The sequence below is a fragment of the Crocuta crocuta genome, unplaced genomic scaffold, assembly GCF_008692635.1.
Source record: "Crocuta crocuta isolate KB4526 unplaced genomic scaffold, BGI_CrCroc_1.0 scaffold220, whole genome shotgun sequence".
In the NCBI taxonomy this organism is placed as follows: Eukaryota; Metazoa; Chordata; class Mammalia; order Carnivora; family Hyaenidae; genus Crocuta; species Crocuta crocuta.
In genome coordinates, this window is record NW_027526949.1 from 85,309 (window position 1) to 104,867 (window position 19,559).

The following is a 19,559-nucleotide window of genomic DNA, read 5'->3' on the forward strand; positions in this document are numbered from 1 at the left end:
GAAAGGGGCCTGAGCATTGATATTTTTCAGAAGCTCCACAGTTAATTCTAACTTGCAACGAGGATGAGATTCACTGGCATAAAGTTATAACTCACAAAGAGAGCTTATGATATCTAAGTCTAATTCATCCTTTATTATTGTTCTCTCTATTTCTAGAATGTGGCTGAAAAGAACTGTGAATGCAGTGACCACCACAGGGAGGGAGGAATCCCAGGGTGGCAAGACTTATCAACTGTGAACCCTTCAAGCCACATTACTACAATTACCTTCTAATGCAGTAGGTCTGATGTTATGATCTGATTTTGAAATAATTTCATTAACAGTGGTGAAATGACATCTGTGTATCTGGGAATGAAACTGGTAGGCAACCCACAAAACTTTGATTTGTAGAACCTGAGTCTAGTAACCCATGAGAGTCTTTGACCCTGACTCCACTTTCAAAAATGAAAAATATATAGAATTAACAGTCCTTTGAAGAAAGAAGAGGCCCAGGTCACCTGCCACCAACATTGTCTAAACCTAGGCCATTCATGTTATTTCCGTAGAAGCTTCTCTTTTAGACAGATACGCCCAGTAGCGTGTTCCTCAGCAAAAGGTATGTTCTCTCTGAGAGGGACTTTGCAACCAGATTTTAGGATTGGGTTTCCTCCCTATGGATCAATACTGGATCATAATACTACTAACAATATCATAAATGCAAATGGGGACAATAGGTGTAAAGTTCAGGATACTATGAAAATGTATAAAGGGAATCTTCACTAGTTTATTATTAACTATTAGCATTAATGTTGTAAGACTTTCCTTGACGAAGTAATTTTTATGATTTATTTCAAAGATATGTCTACATAAATATTTGTTATAACTGAATGACTAGATGGAATGAGTAGGAGTTAGGCAGTCAAAGGTAGGAGGAATATAATCTGAGGCAGAAGAAATAACATACTTGTATCTTCACTGGAGAAAAATCATGTAGCATATCTGAAAAACTGAATACAGTTCAGTGTGAGTGAAACGTAGTGAACAAGAAGTGAGACAGGAGAGGTAACAGCATGTGTCAGATCCTAACTATTAGGCCTGCTAAACTTGGTCTCTATTCTAAGACCAATGAGAAGCCTCTGGGTGATTTTAACTAATAATAAATTTAAGTTTTTGAAAAATCTTTCTTATCATAATTTGGAGAAAAGAATGGAGGAGGGCAAGACTGGGTTTGGCGCATTTACTGGAGTAACCCAGATGTAGGCTAGCATTTCAGTGCTCCGGTGTGGGACAGAACTGGTGAGAATATAGAATATGAGAGTTGTTTAAGAGGAAGAAATGACAGAACATGGAAATTAACTGATGGGAAGGAGTAATGAAGAAAAAGAGGAAAATCAAAGATGGGCCTCAGGTTTGCCCTTGAGCATTTGAGAATCTCTTTTTTGAACTAGTATAAAGCAACAGTCTTGTGTTTATATCCTGTGAACAGATGACAGTCTGAGTGGTGTTATAAACAATGGGTATGTCAGCTAAATATATTGTTAATAATTTTACAGAGATTTATTTCTGAGCTTCTAAAGTCTTCACGGCAATCTTTTTTTTTTTTAAGTTTATAACAACATGCAATTGCTACATCATAATTTTAAGATGTCTAAATCTATACCATTTTCTCCACAAAAAATCATTTCCAATTTCATCACTCAAGTACCAAGCTCAGTGGTTTCTTGCTCCTCAGAGCCTTTGATGGAGTCGATTGGAATGAGTACTATCTCCAAGAGCAAACTCAACACTTACTTCCTCCACCAGAGCCCTCTGTGACATTAAGCAATCCTCACTTTTCATTGGATTGATAAGAAATGGACACAGACTCAACTGCCATGTTACAAGATCAGGAAGTTGATGTTGGGTGACTAACAGCCTTTTCAGGAGCCAAATTGTCCTACCACTCAGCATCTGTATGCCCTGGGGCCAGACAGCTACCTCTGTAAGAATGGACACAGTGACCCATAGCAGAATGTAAGATATGGCAATTATGACACAGATAAGTCTACAGAGTGGTCAATATTGTATACACAAAACAAATGACTTACCTTTGATCATCATCTGTATCCTGCAGTTTATTCTGTGATGCTATCAGAAGAGTTACAAAGAAACAACTGTATTTCAGACTTAGTTTAAAATTGTCTTCTATCTATGATACAAAAAGATGTTAAATTACCAAATTATGTCAAAGTTATATGAGTTTTGTAATTGCTTTGGTGGCTAGTTTATATAAAGAGGTAGACAAAAGAAAAGTGTTAAGGAACATTGAAAGATGTCAGGGAAATTTGGTTCTTCTAATATTGAAAAATTGCTCTGAGACCAAATAATTATAAGGCAGGCAGATCTTGTCAATATCTTTTAATAGTGGCTATTTAAGAAAAAACTACAAATATTACAGAAACTATTTTGAAATACTAAGGTTTTGCTCTTACAAATTCGTAATAATACAGTTTTAAATAGTTTGTTACTTGCATTGCATGGATATCCACACTTCAACAAACAAGAAAAATAACATGATCCCCAAAGGACTTGATGGAATAAAATCATTTTATTAAATGATTTTAACTTTTAGTACTATCTGATAAACATCACAACCATATTAGTAAATAGGATTTAAAAAATGAATAGATCTCTTGTTTTAAAAATATGTACCCTGGAATATTTACATTCCAAAGTGATCAAAGAACCACCTTTTCTCTTGCTAATTTAGGCTCTTAGGTTTATAAGGACACCAAGGAGAGTGATGACTTTTCCTCTTGCTTCAAATTGGATTGCAACTTGTTTCCTAGTCAAGGAAAAATCTCAATTTCACTAAAGTGAGAAATGACGATTGCCCACACTGACTTGAAGGATGTTGAATAATCCAAAATAAAGGACTTTGCTCCTTTAGTCAGAGGTAATAAATCATGCACAGCTACTTAATTATTTTCAGCAACATGTTTTCCAGTGGAAAGTTGTCATTTCATAGTCATTTCACAGCATGCTTTTTGCCAAAAACATTAAAAGTCAATTAGTTTTCATTAAAAAGTGATCATAAGATATTCTATTTTCAAAACCAAATCATTTGTAGCCTAGTTGGTGCAAAACATCTAAAACTGAAGTATTTTTCAAGAAGTTATTACTATTTTCTCAACTTTTTCTGTTCAAGTTTGAATTCTTGGTTAAGGTAATAAACAATTCTATTATATTTATGTTACTGTAATGATTTGGAAATTTATATTATTCCAATGAATATGTATTTATAAAATTTTTAACCTAAAACTTGTGGTCATTTTCTTCATTGGGCATCCTTCTAGATTAAAATAATTTTTTTATTATATTAAACCCTGAGATTATGGTGTTTGTTTATCTATTACTGCAGCATAGCCAAATTGTCCTGCCAAATATATATCATAAAGTGCCAGTTTCTTTGTGAGATCAGTTAGACTGTGATAGACGGAATGTGTGTGTGACCTTCAAATTCATATTTGGAAATCTTACCCTCCAGTGTGATGATTTCAGGTGCCCATTGGGAGATAATTAGGATTAGATGAAGTCGTGAAGGTGAAGCCTTGTGAATGGGATTAATGCCCTTAAAAGAGTTTGTGAGAGGGGACGCCTGGGTGGTTCACTTGGTTAAGCATCCAACTCCAGCTCAGGTTATGATCTCAAGGTTAGTGAGTTCTAGCCCTGCATTGGGCTGTATGCTGACAGCTCAGAGCCTGGAGCCTGCTTCAGATTCTTTGTTCCCCTCTCTCTCTGTACCTCCCCTGCTGGTGCTCTGCCTCTCTCTCTCAAAACAAAAAAAACATTAAAAAGTTTTTAAAAAAGAGTTTGAGAGAGCTTGCTTCCCCCTACTCTCTACCACATGAGTGGACACCAAGAAGATGGCCACCTACAAACAAGGTAGTGGGCTTTTGCCACACAACAAATCCACCTTGATCTTGGACTCCCCAGCTTCCAGAACTAGGAGAAATAAATCTCTGTGATCTAAACACCCCCGGTCTATTATATTTTATTCTAATAGCCCAAGCAGACTAATACAGCAATTGAGTAAATTGTACTCTGGGCTTCATCCATATCTGATTTAGATAATATTTAGATAAGTTTTAGACTTTAGACTTTATAGTTGATGCAGAAACAAGATAAGACTTTTGAAACTGTTGTGATGCAACGAATATATTTTGCATGTGGGGGAAAAAACATGAATTAAGGGGATGGGAACAGGGACAGAAAGTTGTGGGCTGAATGTTTATAACCCCCTCCTTGCAAAAATTCATATGCTGAAATCCTAGTCCCTAATGTCATGATATTAGGAGGTGGAGTCATTAGGAGGAAATTAAGACTTGATGAGATCATGAGTGTAGAATTTTCATAAATAGGACTCACGCTCTTGTAAGCGTCCCAAGAGCATTTGCTCCTCTCCACTTTCTGCCATGTGGTGATACAAGAACAAAGCCATCTATAAACCAGGAAGCAGGTTCTCACCGAACACTGAATCTGCCGATGTCTTGATCTTAGACTTCCCAGCCTCGATATAACTGTGAAAAATAAATGTTTGTTAAGCTACCCAGTCAATGGTATTTCTGTTGTTGCCACCCAAATGGACTAAGACAATGACAGACTGACAGATTTCTTTAAGGGTCTCATTTTTGTGGGTCTCCATTAAAATTTAGAATCTATTACATTTGATGCATATTGGTACAATTTTTGACATATGACAATCGTGAGTAATAAAAGTTACAAGTTAAAAATTACTTTAGCATTAACACTTTATTTGTGCCCTGTATGATGAAGCACTGTATTTACAAACCTCAACTTCAGTATTTACTTCAGCTCTAGTAATAAGAATGTTTCATAGCCCTGTCTTTTGCAAGTTGAGAGTGTTCTGATAAGGAAATAAATAGTTGTATTTCAAGACCATCTCAAGCTTTCTTATTCTACATGAATATTAACACAGATCTTACATAACATATGATCATACATAACACAGTCTATACATTTAGGAATGTTTCCTTCTGGAATTGTATTCAATTTTCAAATGCAAAGATATCTAGCCTGGTACCAGATGAAATGAAACAAATTTTGTATATAGTAGAAACAGGGAAGAACTATACATTTCTTTGGAGTGAAACTAAATTATAATACTGTTTGTTAAGAATTTCTGCTATGATTTATACTTAGGAAGACAGATCATTATTTTATTTCTGTTGAAACACTTTTAGATATAAATAATAAAATATAATTCTCTTGAATAATAAGAACACAGGCTTTAATGATAAGCCGAATAACTGTATTTTTTGGTCCATATGGTATAATATTAGACTGATCCACCATAATTACAGCTGACATGTCACTCAAATTAAAATAGACTAGAAAGCAGTCCTATAAAAAAAGAAGGAAAGAAAGCAGAAGAAGATCAAAATGAAATAAATAGACCTAATATTCCACAGGATGAGCATGGTCTATCTTAAAAGTTTCCCAGCAGGTGCTATTTAATTTGTTGAATTTCCCCAAAATCTGTCCTTTAAATTGCAGTCCTTGAAATTTGATATCAATATTATCTCAGATTTAATCAGATTGAAAAACTGCTGATTTGTGCATCATGTCACAGCCAAGATTCAATCTGGAGAGAGAAACCACATGGTGAAATGGACACAGAAAGTTTAATATAGAGAATTATTAGCCATAGCAGAGCTTTGGGGTAATAACTGGTTAGTAAAAAGTAAAGAGAACTTGAAAATCATATAGCAACAGCAGATATAAAGATATAAGAAGCATGCGTCACTGCCAGGGCTGAGATAGAGTGCCCCAAGAAGAGACCCCAGAACTGAAATCAAGAGAGAGGGCCTATCAATGGCTCACAAAATTGAAGAAAAGGCATTGCGGTACTTGCACCAAAAGAACCTGCTGGAAATCTGGGGAGAGTTGTTCATAGGCAAGGGTCTCACTGGAGGCACTGGGCTACAACACCCTGTGAGCTGGCGCTGAGAGCAGCTCCTGTGCCCTGGGTGTGTTGACTGGAGAAGGCCCGGGCATGACTGCAGGAGCATCAGAACTCTGTGCCGTGCAAACGGCACCACCTGCTGCAAGAGTGGGTCCCTGGGAAGGAAAGAGCAGGTTTTCTTGGGACTTTTACTCCATGTTCATTGGTATTTCCCAATGTCCAGAGCAAGCTACCTAGGAGTCCACAAACAAGCTCAGAGAATCCACTCTCCTCAATCCTGTGCTGTTTTGCAAGACCCACCTCCCTGGTCTGTCTTCCTTCTTTTCACTTTGCAGTCTTCTGATGCTTGTTCGATAAATAATATCTAGGGTTTTTGTTTGTTTGTTTGTTTTTGGGTTTTTTTTTTTTGTAAGTTATATTTAGCAGGAGGAAAAAAGTCTATCTTTCCTGGGGACAAAAAGTCTATCTTTGCATTTAAAATTATTTTTCTTTTCTCTAACCAGTGCTTTTCTGATCTTTAAATTAGTGTATTGGCTCTGACTTGTTTAAAAAAAAAAAAGATTGCCACAAGAGAATGGCACCTACATTTGTTCTTTTCTTTTCTTTTTTTAAATTTTGTTTCTAATGTTTATTGTTGAGAGAGAGAGAGAGAGACAGAGCGAGGGAGACAGAATCCAAAGCAGTCTCTGCGCTGTCAGCACAGAGCCAGATGTGGGGCATGAACTCATGAGAAGTGAGATCATGACCTGAGCTGAAGTCGGATGTTTAACCAATTGAGCCACCCAGGCGCCCACATTCATTCTTTTCCATCTTTCCTTTATTTTCTACTTTCCTCTCCCTTCCCTTTGTTCACTTCTCTACCTCCCATCCTTCACCCTTCCATTCTCTCTCCTCTTTTTCTGCTGAATTAAGTTACTCAGAAATTATTATGTTACGAAGTAATCCAACCAATTTTTTATGGCTATCTTTTCCAACGAGAAGACCTTAATGTTTATGTTGTTTTTGAAACATAAAAGTGGCAAAGGAGTTTTGCAGTTTCAAAACATAATTGGTTAAACAATTAAAGTTTTGGCAAAAAGCACCAAAGGGTTTTCACCATCAGAAATAATTTTTATTATTTATTTTAAGCAATTCAATGTAAATGGTAGCAAAATGGTACATAGACAATAAACAGAACTGATTCCCATAGGATTACAAGGACTATTACTGACTTTATGTTTTCTTTTGTGTGCAAGTTAAGTATTTTAAAAAGGCAACAGTTTGTTAAAAGGCTTTTATAAGCATTTTCTATTCTTTAAATAACAGAAAGGCTAATAAACTATCATTATTATAGCAAGCTGCTATGAATTGTGTCAACTATTAAATTTGGACTAATGTTCATAATCAAAAATAATCATTGTAAAATTTATGAAACAAAACTTTTAGCTTTATAGGAAATATAGTCAGGTCCTAGCGTAAAGTCCTAGTCTTAACAATGGTCATAATGCAAAAATACTAAACTTGAGATCTTGTGGGGAAATAGAATATTCTTAAAATCTTACATTTATTTTTAAAAATAACTGTAATGGAGTAATGAAATGGCAACTCAAAAAAGTATATCATTTTTGATATTTATGTGCAAATATAAAGTAAGTTACTTAAATTCATTATCATTCTCCATTACAGATATTAGTTCAATTCTGCCTTTAGTCTGAATAATTTACAGGTGGATGTGTCAGTTTGTCAAATATATTTCACATGTGTCTACAACATACACGCCTACATATGCATACAATTTTCGTTTTAAAATATGCTTCCAATTTTAAGTAACTTGTTATAAATTCTCCACTTTCTTATCTGATTAAAGAAAATTAAAGATAGGTTCTCTCTGTTTTAGAGGAATTCTTGGTGTTTTTTTATTCTAAAATGACAGTAATGGAAAATACTCAAAAACAATAACAAATAAGCACTTCCTCCTCTAAGCCAAATTATACAATGGCTATAACTTATCACTTTTCATGCTAGGTTTTATATTTTCATTTCCATAGAGTTACTTGGGGGAATTTTAGGCTTTCTCTCTCTATTTTTTTTAATTCTTCCACTGTCTTTCCAATGTATGTTTCTTTACGAAAATAAGAAAATGTCTCTTTCTAGTCTTATACATCTTATTTTCTGTGGAATTAAAATTCAATGTCAAGGCCAGTCATTTTTAAAACACACAATTAGAAGAAAAATACCTTTTGAAATTTACCAATGTCTCTCTCAAGGAAAGTCTGTAACACATTCCAACTACCTGGCAAATGGTTCTCTTATGCTTTTCAGTCTGTATCTAAAAGGGAATAAAGCATTAAGATAACAGCACTGGTGTCACCAAGGATCAATTTATATTTAATTTATAATTGTCAAATTCTTCAGGATTTATAGTAAATTTCAATGGTGACAACTACCTATCTTTACACGTTTTGTCCTCACAGAGTTAAAACATAGTTCCTATAGATGATTTTTCAAAATTAAACCAAAGTTTTTAACACACTGTTGTTTCATGTATGAGTATTTCAATACTCAAGGCATAAAGGAGGACTTTTAATGTTTTTAAATGTCCTTGTATTCCATAAAAAGTGTCATTTTGTCTTTTTGAATTTTAAAGTATCTTTCTAATAAGATATACTATAGAGATTACAAAAATGTGGAAGCTCAAGAGTCTAATTTAAACCATTACTACATATTTCAGTTGGTGTTTCAATGCTTGGCTTAAATTTAAATCAGCATAGATGTTTTCATTATTTCTCTGTTAGCTATTCTTTTAGGAGAACAATAAATATTTGCTTTTTAATACACTTTGCTTGGCATACAATGTGTGTCGGACATAAAGTTAGCAAAAAGTTCAGGTACTTGGTATTTTTTGTTTGTTTGTTTTCGTTTCTTCAGTGTAGTAAAACATGCTATGAACATCTCAAATACTAAAATCAATATGATATCATCTGAAAAGGCAAGAAAAAAGGTTAAAATGACTTAAAGATTTGTACTTTAAAGCAAATTGTGAGTCTTATACAAAAGTCAGCCACACAAGTTTGTTGGTTAATCTCTGTGTAGAGAAGGCTAGACATTTATGATAAGCTCAATTTTATAAAACAGCAACTTTAAAGAATATAATATGACTATTTAAATTTTAAGAGGAGCAACAATCTTCTATGTCCATTGTGATGCACCAAATACACTTGGATTTTTCATTTACTTTCATAAAACATTAATATTTAAAAAAACTGGCTTCATACATTTGGATTATTGTCAAACAGATATCTGACTTAAATTCTGAGTTTTAATTTAGGTTTTCAAAATCATTACATTGATGACTTTCAAATATTAATAGGAGTACCAAGAAATAATACTTTTTAAATTTCAAAATAATCTATACTTCTAAGAGAATAGATTTCTTTTAATATGAGAGAATGGAATATATTCTGATCAGGTTTATTTCATGCCAGCAGCACTTATTTTCCCCTAAGATTTAGAGTTGTTTTAAGCAAGATTCTTGTAGGAAAAAAAAGGTCTCTCTTTTTTTTTTTTTTTTATCAAAGTTGAGTTTCCTCCCGAGAGTCTTGACCTGTGGTATTGCAGATGCTGTTTTTTCGACTGGGTTCACTGTTTGGAAGGTACGCCAGCGGATCTGGTCGGATTAAGTATCTAATAAAAGAAAACAAAGCAAATAACTGTAATAGTAAATAAAGGCAAAAAATTCACACTTATACTTCACATTCCTGTTTCAAAGGTATTCAGTTATTAGGTGGTCTAAACCGTGTCTAGTAGATACAGCACTGGTAGAAGGGCTCACTTTTTTTTTTAACTTATAAAATTTTGCAGGATTTGTATTATTTCTATAACTAAGATTATGATGATAAATCTGATGAATCAAGGATTATTTTTTTAGGTATGATCCATTTCACCACCTTCATCCTATCACAACTTTATGATTTATTTTAGTGTTCTATTGATTTATCATCCCTTTCTTTGGCAATTTTTCTAACAAAGAGACCTAAATCTTAGCCATGATTCTTCTATTACTTAACTGCTCTTAGTCTTACTTTCATAATTCATCAATAAATTTGATCTAAGTAATTTCTATAGTCCTTTAAATTTAAGTACTTCAGGATTCTAAAAAAGTCATGATTTAATACATGATCTGAAGAATATTGGGCAGAGATAGCTTTTTAATTATCTGGAAAATAATAAAAAACTCAAGTTATGCTATGATGAGCACTTATACAAAATAAAAAATAATTCTTAATTTATTCTACTAGTAAATGGGAAAGTGTTCATCTGCCAAACCTACATATTTCAGTAAGTTAGAATTTAAGAGAGATGTTTTACTTCAGAGTTTCAAATAACATGAAATTTCATTTCTTGAGCACTTCTGGAATACTGCATTAAGCACTGGGAATACAAAAGGTCACAAACCCCAACCCCTGTCCTGCAGAAGATTCATAGAATTTAATTTATAAAGCAGATATACACAAGAAAAATAAATTCCAAATATCACAGAAAGAGAAAAAAGAAGAGAGAGAGAATTAGGGAACACTACTGAGGATGATTTGAGCTTCTCTCTAGCCTTGTTTCTGATCTCTTCTGAAAGTGAGTTTCTTTTATGCAGAGTGGTTAAATCAGGAAATATTAGAAGGTAAATTCAGGAAGAAGAGTAGAAAACAGCTCGCAGAGGACTTTAAGTTTCAGGATAAAATAGTTTCGAACTCTATTTCAAAGGCAGTTGGGAAGCCACTGAGAGTTTGCAGGGAGAGAAGGAAAGTAAATCTGGGAAATGGCAGCATTTGAAGAAAGTCTTATTTCAGATGCAAATGAAACTAGTAATTCATAGTTTTATAATAATTTGGGAAGTACAAAAATGAACAGAAAACCTAATTTAAAGAGAGAACTCTAATAGAGGATTGTACTTTTCCTCTTAAAAACTGAAGAAAAAATATTCAGAAAATATGTTCCTTAATGAATATGAGAAAAGGCAATTTAAAGCACTACAGTCTATTTTCTCCAATCAAATAAAAGTTGAAATTAATGTCCTTGAATCTATTAACCGGATATTGTTCTCCATGCACACTGCTTTATAATTACTTTAAATATCACTAGCATTGTAGATTGATGAAGAAAACTAATAGTGCACATTAAACTCTTTCTTATTTGGTAAATTGAACATGTTACAATTTGTAAATCAAAGATGTACAATATATTACTTTGATACATTTATATATTTTAACATGATTGCCATTGATGCCATATTCATCACATTACATCATTACAGTGCATCATTATTAACTGCATTCATTATACTCTACATTAGATCTTTATGGCTTATTTATTTCTTATTATAAGTTTGGATCCTTAAACACCATCAATCTCATCACTCCACTTTCCCATCCCCTGGTAACCACCTGTTTTATTACAGGTTTGACTTTTTTCTACATTCCGCATATAAGTGATATCACATAGTATTTGTCCTTCTCTGACATCTTGCTTTTATAATATGCTCAAGATCATTCTATGTTGTTGCAAATGGCAGGATATCTTCCTTCCTCATGGCTGAATAATACCCATTGTGTATAATACCACATCTTTCTTATCCATTCATCCATTGATGGACATTTGGGTTGTTTCTATATCTTGGCTGCTGTGAATAATGCTGCAATATACATGGGTATGCATATGTCTCATCAAAACCAGTTTTCATTTCTTTTGGATAACATATCCCAAAGTGGAACTGCTGGATTATATGGTAAATCTATTTTTAATTTTTTGAAAAATTTTCATATTGTTTTCCATAGTGGTTGAACTAATTTTAATTCTTAACAACAGTGCATATAAGGGTTACCTTTTTACAACATCCTCACCAGCACGGGTTGTCTTTTGTCTTCTTGATGATAGCCATTCCAATGGGTGTGAGGTGGTATCTCATTGTGGTATTTGCATTTCCCTGATGACTAGTGATGTTGAGCATCTTTCCATGGCATTGGCCATTTTCATGCCCTCTATGCAAAATATTTAGTTTCTATTCATTTTTTAATAGTATTGTTTGGGGTTTTAAAGTAAGTTTTAGCTCTTTATATATTTTGGATATTATCCCTCTATCTGAGATATGGTTTATAAAAATTTTCTCCCATTCTGTAGGCTGTTGTCTCATTTTGTTGATGTTTCTTTTGTTGTGCAGAAGCTTTTGAGTGTGATGTAGTCCCAATTGTTGATTTTTACTTTCACTGTTTGTGCTTTTGGCAGTATGACCAAAATATCATTGCCAAGACTGATATCAATGAGTTTCTTCCCTTTTGTCTTCTAGAACTTCTATGATATCTGGTCTTATATTTAAGTCTCATCCATTTTGAGGTGGTTTTTTTTTTTAGTGTTATGAGATAGAAGTTTAATTTCAGTGTTGTACATTTGCTTCTCCAGTGTCTCCTACATCATTTTTTGAAAAGACTTCTTCCCTCATTGAGTGTTCCTAGTTACTCTCTCAAATATTAGTTGATCATAAATACTAGGATTTAATTTTGGGCTCTGTATTGTATTCCATTGACATATATGTTTATGTTTGTGCCAGTACCATATTGTTTATAATACTATGGCTTTGTAGTATAGTATGAAATCAGTAAGGGTGATACTTTTGCCTTTGTTCTTTTTTCTCAGGATTGCTTTGGCTATTCAGGATCCTTTGAGGTTCCATATGAATTCTGGGATTATTTCTTCTAATTCTGTGAAGAACACCTTTGATATTTTAGTAGGGATTTTGTGGAGTCTGCATATAACTTTGGGTAGTGTGACCATTTTAGCAATGTTTATCTTCCAATCCACAAATGCAAGAATCTTTCCATACCTTTGTGTCTTCTTTAAGCTCTTTCAGCAAAGTTCTGTAGTTTTCTTTTTTTTTTAAGTTTATTTATTTATTTTGAGAGGAGTAGGGGCAGAAAGAGTGTGAGAGAGAGAATCCCATGCAGGCTTCACACTGTCAGCATAGAGCCCAACATGTGGCTTGAACCCATGAAATGTGAGATCATGATCTGAACCGAAATCAAGAGTTGGACACTTAACCAACTGAGCTACCCAGGCACCCCAAAGTTTTGTAGTTTTTTTTTACTTTATTAAAATACTGAGTTTATTTCACATGTATACTTTTGTCTCCCCATCATTTCCACTTGACCACCACTACTACTATGTCCTATCATAACATTCCATACATACTTAAAAACCAAGCAGAAGGTGGAGTTCCAACTTTAAAGGCTCAACAGGCATTTTGGACAACACATTCTTGGCAATGGAACTTGTACAACATTTATCAGACATGGTAGGGAAATTTCTCATTCTGCATTATAAAAAGGACAGTCAGATATCAACTGTTATGGAAATGAAATAAGATCAAAAATTTTAACAGACTCTTTAAACTACTTTCTTAGAGTCTTCCTCCACCACCAGGTATCTTGAATAGCCGTTTGGTCCATCATCCAGAAGCAATTCTTTACATAATTGATGAACTTGGCTTCCACTTTGGGAAGAGAACCCCCTTTTATATTTGCTTGCATTTTTTGCTTTAATGTCTTCTACAGAACTAGGTTCTTTTGGTATTTTGGGAATCTTTTCCCTTTTTTTTGAAAGATTCTTGAACTTTTTATCTTGGTATTGATGGTTTTGAGTCTTTTCCATTCTGGTTTGATATCTGTGCACTTTTGGATGGAATATCTAACAGAGATTTCTTTACTGAAGACTTTTCTTCAGCTTCCTCATCATCAAAATCATCGACATCATCGTCACCTTCATCACCATTTTCATTAGCAGCAAGTTTTACTTTTTTCTGAGGAAACTTGCTGCCACTTCCAAGGGGCAGAATGCTTTCCAGATATACTAAAGAGTTTCACATCCTCTTCCTCTTCATCTTCTGATTCTGCATCTTCCTCCACAGCTACTAAGTGCTGTCCACTAATATACAGGCCCTGAGCCAAATTTCAATTGTAGAATCGCAGGTGGTGTTATTTCAAAGCCCCCAAGGGAAACTGTTGGCTGTACAGACATTTTCGAAATTGCCAGGGTGACTTTAATTGGACTGCCTTTGTAATTCATCACCTCTGCTTCAACAATGTGCAATTCATCCTTTGCACCAGGCCCTAAACTGACCATTCTTAATGATAACTGGTGCTCATTTTCATCATTATCCACTTTAGAGTGATAATCTTTGTCAGCCTTTAGTTCACAACCTAAAAGATAGTTCTGGGGCCTCAGAGGACTCATGTCCTTCTCCGTTAAATCTTCCATGAGGTGGTGGCATGCACTTAGGTGGGAGAGAAGGCTAGTGGAGGGAAACGACTACTGCTCCAAAGAATAACCATGCAAGACAGAATCACAGCAAGGACAAAGTTTTGTAGTTTTTATGTACAAATCTTTCACTCCTTTTGTTAAATTTATTCCTAAGTATTTTATTGTTTTTGATGCTTCTGTGAATATAATAGTTTTATTTATTTTTTTGATGCTGCATCATTAGTGTAAAGAAATGCCACTGATTTCTGTAAGTTGATGTTATAATCTCTCACATTACTGAAATCATTAATTCCAAAAGGTTTTTGATTGACTCTTTGGAATTTTCTTTATATAAGATCATATCTTCTGCAAATGGTGACAATTATATTTCTTCCTCCTGATTTGGATATTTTTTATTTCTTTGTCTTGTCTAAATACTCTAGGTAGGACCTCCAATACTATACTGAATGGAAATATTAAGAGTGGGCAACCTTGGCAACCTGACATCAGAGGAAACTTTTTCAGTTTTTCTCATTTATATGTTAACAATGAGTTTATTGTATATGGCTTTTATTATATTGAGGTATGTTCCTTATATACCCAATCTGTTAAGGGTTATTATCATAAAAGGATGTTGTATTTTGTCAAGTTCCTCTTCTGCATCTACTGCAATGATGATCATGTTATATTTATGTTTCATTTTATTAATGTGATGAATTACATTTATTGATTTGCATATATTGAACCATCTTGGCATTCTCAGGATAAATTCTGCTTGGCCATGTGCATATTATTTATAATTTGTTCTTAAATTCGGTTTACATCTATATTCATCAAGGATACTGATCTATAGTTTTCTTTTCATGTGATACCCTTATCTGGTTTTGGTATCCAGGTAACACATGCTTCATAGAATAAGTTTGGAAGTGTCCCCTCTCCCTTGATATTTTGGAAGAGTTTGAGGAGGATTAGTATTAATTCTTCATTAAATATTTGGTAGAATTCACCATTAAAGCCATCTGTCTGTGGAGTTTTCTGCATTACAATTTTTATTATTATTATTTTAATTTTTTAACATTACTTATTTTCAGAGATAGGGACAGAGCATGAGTGGGGAAGGAGGAGAGAGGGAGACACCAAATCTGAAGCAGGATCCAGTCTCCAAGCTATCAGCACAGTGCCTGATGTGGGGCTTGAAGTCACAAACTGTGAGATCATGACCTGAGCTAAAGTTGGATGCTTAACCGACTGAGCCACCCAGGTGCCCCAATTTTTATTATTATCAATCTCTTAACTCATTATTGGTCTGTTCAGATTTTCTATTTCTTCCTCATTCAGTCTTGGTAAGTTGTGTGTTTCTAGAAATGAGATCTAGAGATCTTTCTAAATTCTTTTTTTTTAATGTTTATTTAGTTTTGAGAGAGAAAGACACAGAGTGTGAGTGGGGGAGGGTCAGAGAGAGAGGGAGACAAAGAATCCGAAGCAGGATCCAGGGTCTGAGCTGTCAGCACAGAACCTGACGCAGGGCTTGAACCCACAAACTGTGGGATCATGACCTGAGCTAAAGTCGGCTGCTTAACCAACTGAGCCACCCAGGTGCTCCTCTAAATTCTTAATATATACATTTTGGGCTATAAACTTTCCTCTTAGAACTGCTTTTGCTGCATCCCACAAAATTCGATATTTTGTATTTTCATTTTCATTTATTTCAAGAACATTAAGCTGTTTAACACTAATCACCTCATTACTTATTATTCTTTGAATCAAACTAATGTTGCCCCATTATTTAAAATAAACCTTTGAAAACAATTTTTTAGAAAAACAAAAGGCATGAGTATAATTCATTATCCCCTAAATTCATTGATATAGCTGCAAAAGTTTCTTTCCTTTATTACTACTACTACTACTAAACCTATGTGTCTAATGAAATAAATTTCTTAAACATGTTTTTTGTAATTCTTGTAATGGTGGCATTTTTTTCATATTTATCATTGCTCCAGTTATAGTAAAACAATTATTTTAATGGCCAAAAATACAGATCATTGCAAAAAAGGTGTTTTTATGGCAATCAAACATGTCTTAGCTTTAAACAAATAAAAAAATAATAGTATCCATATGGCAGAAAATGTCATGTTTATTTTATCTCTAAAATACATATTATAATATACATATTTTAATTGTAAGTTTAAATTTGGGGGAATTATTTCAAATTATAAATGTCTATTCAATGAGAAGTCATGTTTATAGACTTAAGGGGTGAATAATACTCCCATTCCATCAAAAATAGTCATGGGAAATAATTATTTTAGGTTCAAAAACTTATAACTTATGAAACGTGAATAAGGTAAGTATAACTTCTTAAAAACACTATATCATCAATATAATTATAACTAATTTGAAAAAGAGGCATAAAAAGATTAGGACTACAGAGTAGATGGAAAATTAATAAAAATACAGGTTTAAAGGAAGAAAGGTATATATGAATATGGACAGAAGAAAGCAGAGCAGTTTTTTTTATTATAGTAATATACCAAGTAAAGTCTCCAGAATGGGCACTTTAAAAGTAGATGCATCATAAATAAGATATTTCCATGTAACTTAAGGTCCTCCATAAATTCAACATCACCACTGGACATAATTTTTGATAGCTGCCTTAGGAACTCTAGCAGGTGAAATCATCATTCATCTCATTCCCCAAGTCTCTTATATTCTAACCAGCATCATCAGATGACAGAATAAAGCATTATACTAATTAGTTGTTTCTGAGGTGCATTATAAATTGTTTTCACAGTGATTTGGGGTCAGAGTAACTCCTGCTGATGTATTTTCCTGAGAAGTTTTTGAAACACACTTATCTATCTATCCTAAAATCATTATCTTTTTAGCTTTATTCATCTGGAAGATGAAAAATAAGTATTTTCTACATAGAACTAGCTTCTCTTCAAGGTTCTGGTACTATATTTCTATATGCTTTCTAGACATTTTCATCTAGCACACTGAATGATATATCTAAACTCTAGCATGTCTTCTCTCTCTCTCTTTTTTGTATGTTTATACCAGCTTTATTCATAGTAGAAAATTCATCATTTCTTTTTTTCTCCACAGCCAACAATGCCCCTTTTCCTTCCTAGAAAATTGCTTCCCTATTCTGACTTGCTTTAGTGAATGAGCATCTATTTATTTATTTTTCAGTCACATAGAATTGCCACGTTATACTCCTTTTCCAATTCCCACATCAATAAACAAGTCTTACTCTTTGCCTTCATAAATGTATCTACATAGAAGCCTGCTTTTACAATCCATTATCCTAATGCTTCCAGAGTTTCTTATCTTCTTCACACCTGCCTAACAGCAATTTTACTGGTTTCCCAATTTTCATGTCTATTCAACCTTAAGCCATCCTGCTAATCAATCTACTGCTTCTTGCAATGCTCTTTAAAAAAAAAAAAAGCACCCTTTCCACCTCAGCCAAAATCTCCAACAAAACATATAAAGGTAGACTTCTAATCTTGGCATATTACCAGCTGTAGTTCTAAACCACTTGCATGGATCCATTTTATGCTCTGCATCACAGAATGTTCTCAGTCCTCCAAGTCTCTGAATTTATTACTAATTTTCCTGATTATAGATATAAACACAACCTGTGGACCTAACACCTGCTGAGACTTTTGGATCTTTGGTATTTGTATTACATCAGTAATGCAACCTGGAGTTAGCTACCTTAGCTCAGGGACCATGGACCTCAAGGGCAGATGCACATTAGGAATTTCTCCCTTAGGCTGACACCATTAACTGTCGAAATGCTTTTCTAAAATCTTGCAACTTTCTTGTTCATATATCTAAGTACTGTTCCTTGCCTATAAGGCTTAAATTGAACTTAAACTCCATACTTTTCACCTAAAGTCTTTCCAGAGTACAGTTTAATGTTTGATTCCAGTAGTATGTTTAATTAACAACAGAGAAGCATATTATGCAATCCCATGTAGTGCATTTTCTCTAGCCATGTCCCTGTTCTGGAATCTCTTGTGCTCTCCACCTACACAAATTTTATCTACTTTTCAAAGTCTAGTTCAACTCTTTATGTCCTCTGTAATCACTGTAATTCACAATAGTGTCTTTCTCTTTGAAATTAGAAAAGCACTGTCTCACTCGGTGGGTGCTTAATTCATTAGTAACAAAGCCATATTATATATTGCTATTAAATTTTTTATGTTTAAATTGCAGTTTTGTTAATTAGAATGCAAGCACTTTAAAATCAGGAAAAATATTTCATCTCTATATTGCACTTTTAAGGACACACTAATGCAATTGTCCATGCATAATACAGAGTTTTTGATTAATCAAATTAGTGCCATACACCTTTTCTTAATAAGTCTTTTGACATTTTAAGCAGAGCTTTTGAAAATGCCATTTAAAAGGAGATAGTGTGAGGTATATCAAGTTTTCCTGAGCTGTTCTCTTATTATTCTACATATTTTTTCCTATTTGTCCAAATATATATGAGTTCAAAGAATACAGAATTCCTCTGTGCTTTCCTTCTTTTATGGCTCTACCTTCTACAATTTTTTATAGTATTACACATAGAAATACATAAAATACATTTGTTTATTGAACACAAAAATTAGACTTGGAGTTTCTAAGCATTTACGACACAAGAAATAAGGGACTGTAATGGTGAAAACAAAAATATAAAATAAATAAATTATTAGTTTTCTAAAAATAAATGCCTTATGTGAGATATGCAATCAACTTACACAACATCATTCAGCTCTAGTCTGGTATCTGGAGACGGGTTAATCAGGATGTAGGAGAGGGTACTTTGATGATCATTCATTTCATCTAGAAGATAAATAAATGTCAAGTTTGTTATACTACTTACAGAAAATTACAGGAATTACTGTAGAGCATCTAATCTTCAAACCACATAGCTGTCAACGAGAGCTTGCAATAGTTCTGTCCACAGCATTATTGTGTACATAACTTTAACTATTTTCAAATTACTGCCATTGGAAATATCTGACAGGTACTCATTTTTTGTTCCAACAGATGATGAAAATAAAGTATCGAATTCTGTTCAGAACAACTACAGTTATATTCTACCCTTTTTAAGCTATTACACTGAAAAAGTCTTTCTATTAAAAAAAATAGCCAGATAAAATGTTTACTAGTTTATTATGCCTTATTCATTTTAAAAACTAATTGTGGTTCTAGATAGCCATCCCAGATATGAACATTCACATGAGTAATTCTGTGAAAAACCATCTGATAACATTCTGTTTAGAAAACACAACAGAGGGTGCCTAGCTGGCTCATTCAGTTAAGTGTCCAACCCTTGTCTTTGGCCCAGGTTGTG

At 33.7% G+C, this 19,559-nt stretch overlaps 1 protein-coding gene and 1 pseudogene across 3 annotated transcripts in view; both read right to left on the bottom strand.

Annotated features, from left to right (window-relative positions):
• Positions 1-7,047: 7,047 nt before the first annotated feature.
• KCNT2 (potassium sodium-activated channel subfamily T member 2) overlaps positions 7,048-19,559 on the bottom strand; it is a 360,386-nt gene continuing 347,874 nt past the window's right edge. For all 3 annotated transcript variants that reach the window (XM_077771185.1, XM_077770578.1, XM_077769973.1), the window contains 2 exons: positions 18,961-19,045; positions 7,048-9,607 (listed from right to left, as the gene is read on the bottom strand). In XM_077771185.1, the coding sequence (XP_077627311.1) occupies positions 9,496-9,607; positions 18,961-19,045 (197 nt within the window). In that variant the 3' untranslated portion in view covers positions 7,048-9,495. The remainder of the gene's footprint in view (positions 9,608-18,960; positions 19,046-19,559) is intronic.
• On the bottom strand, positions 13,308-14,224 carry LOC144243244 (nucleophosmin pseudogene; annotated as a pseudogene).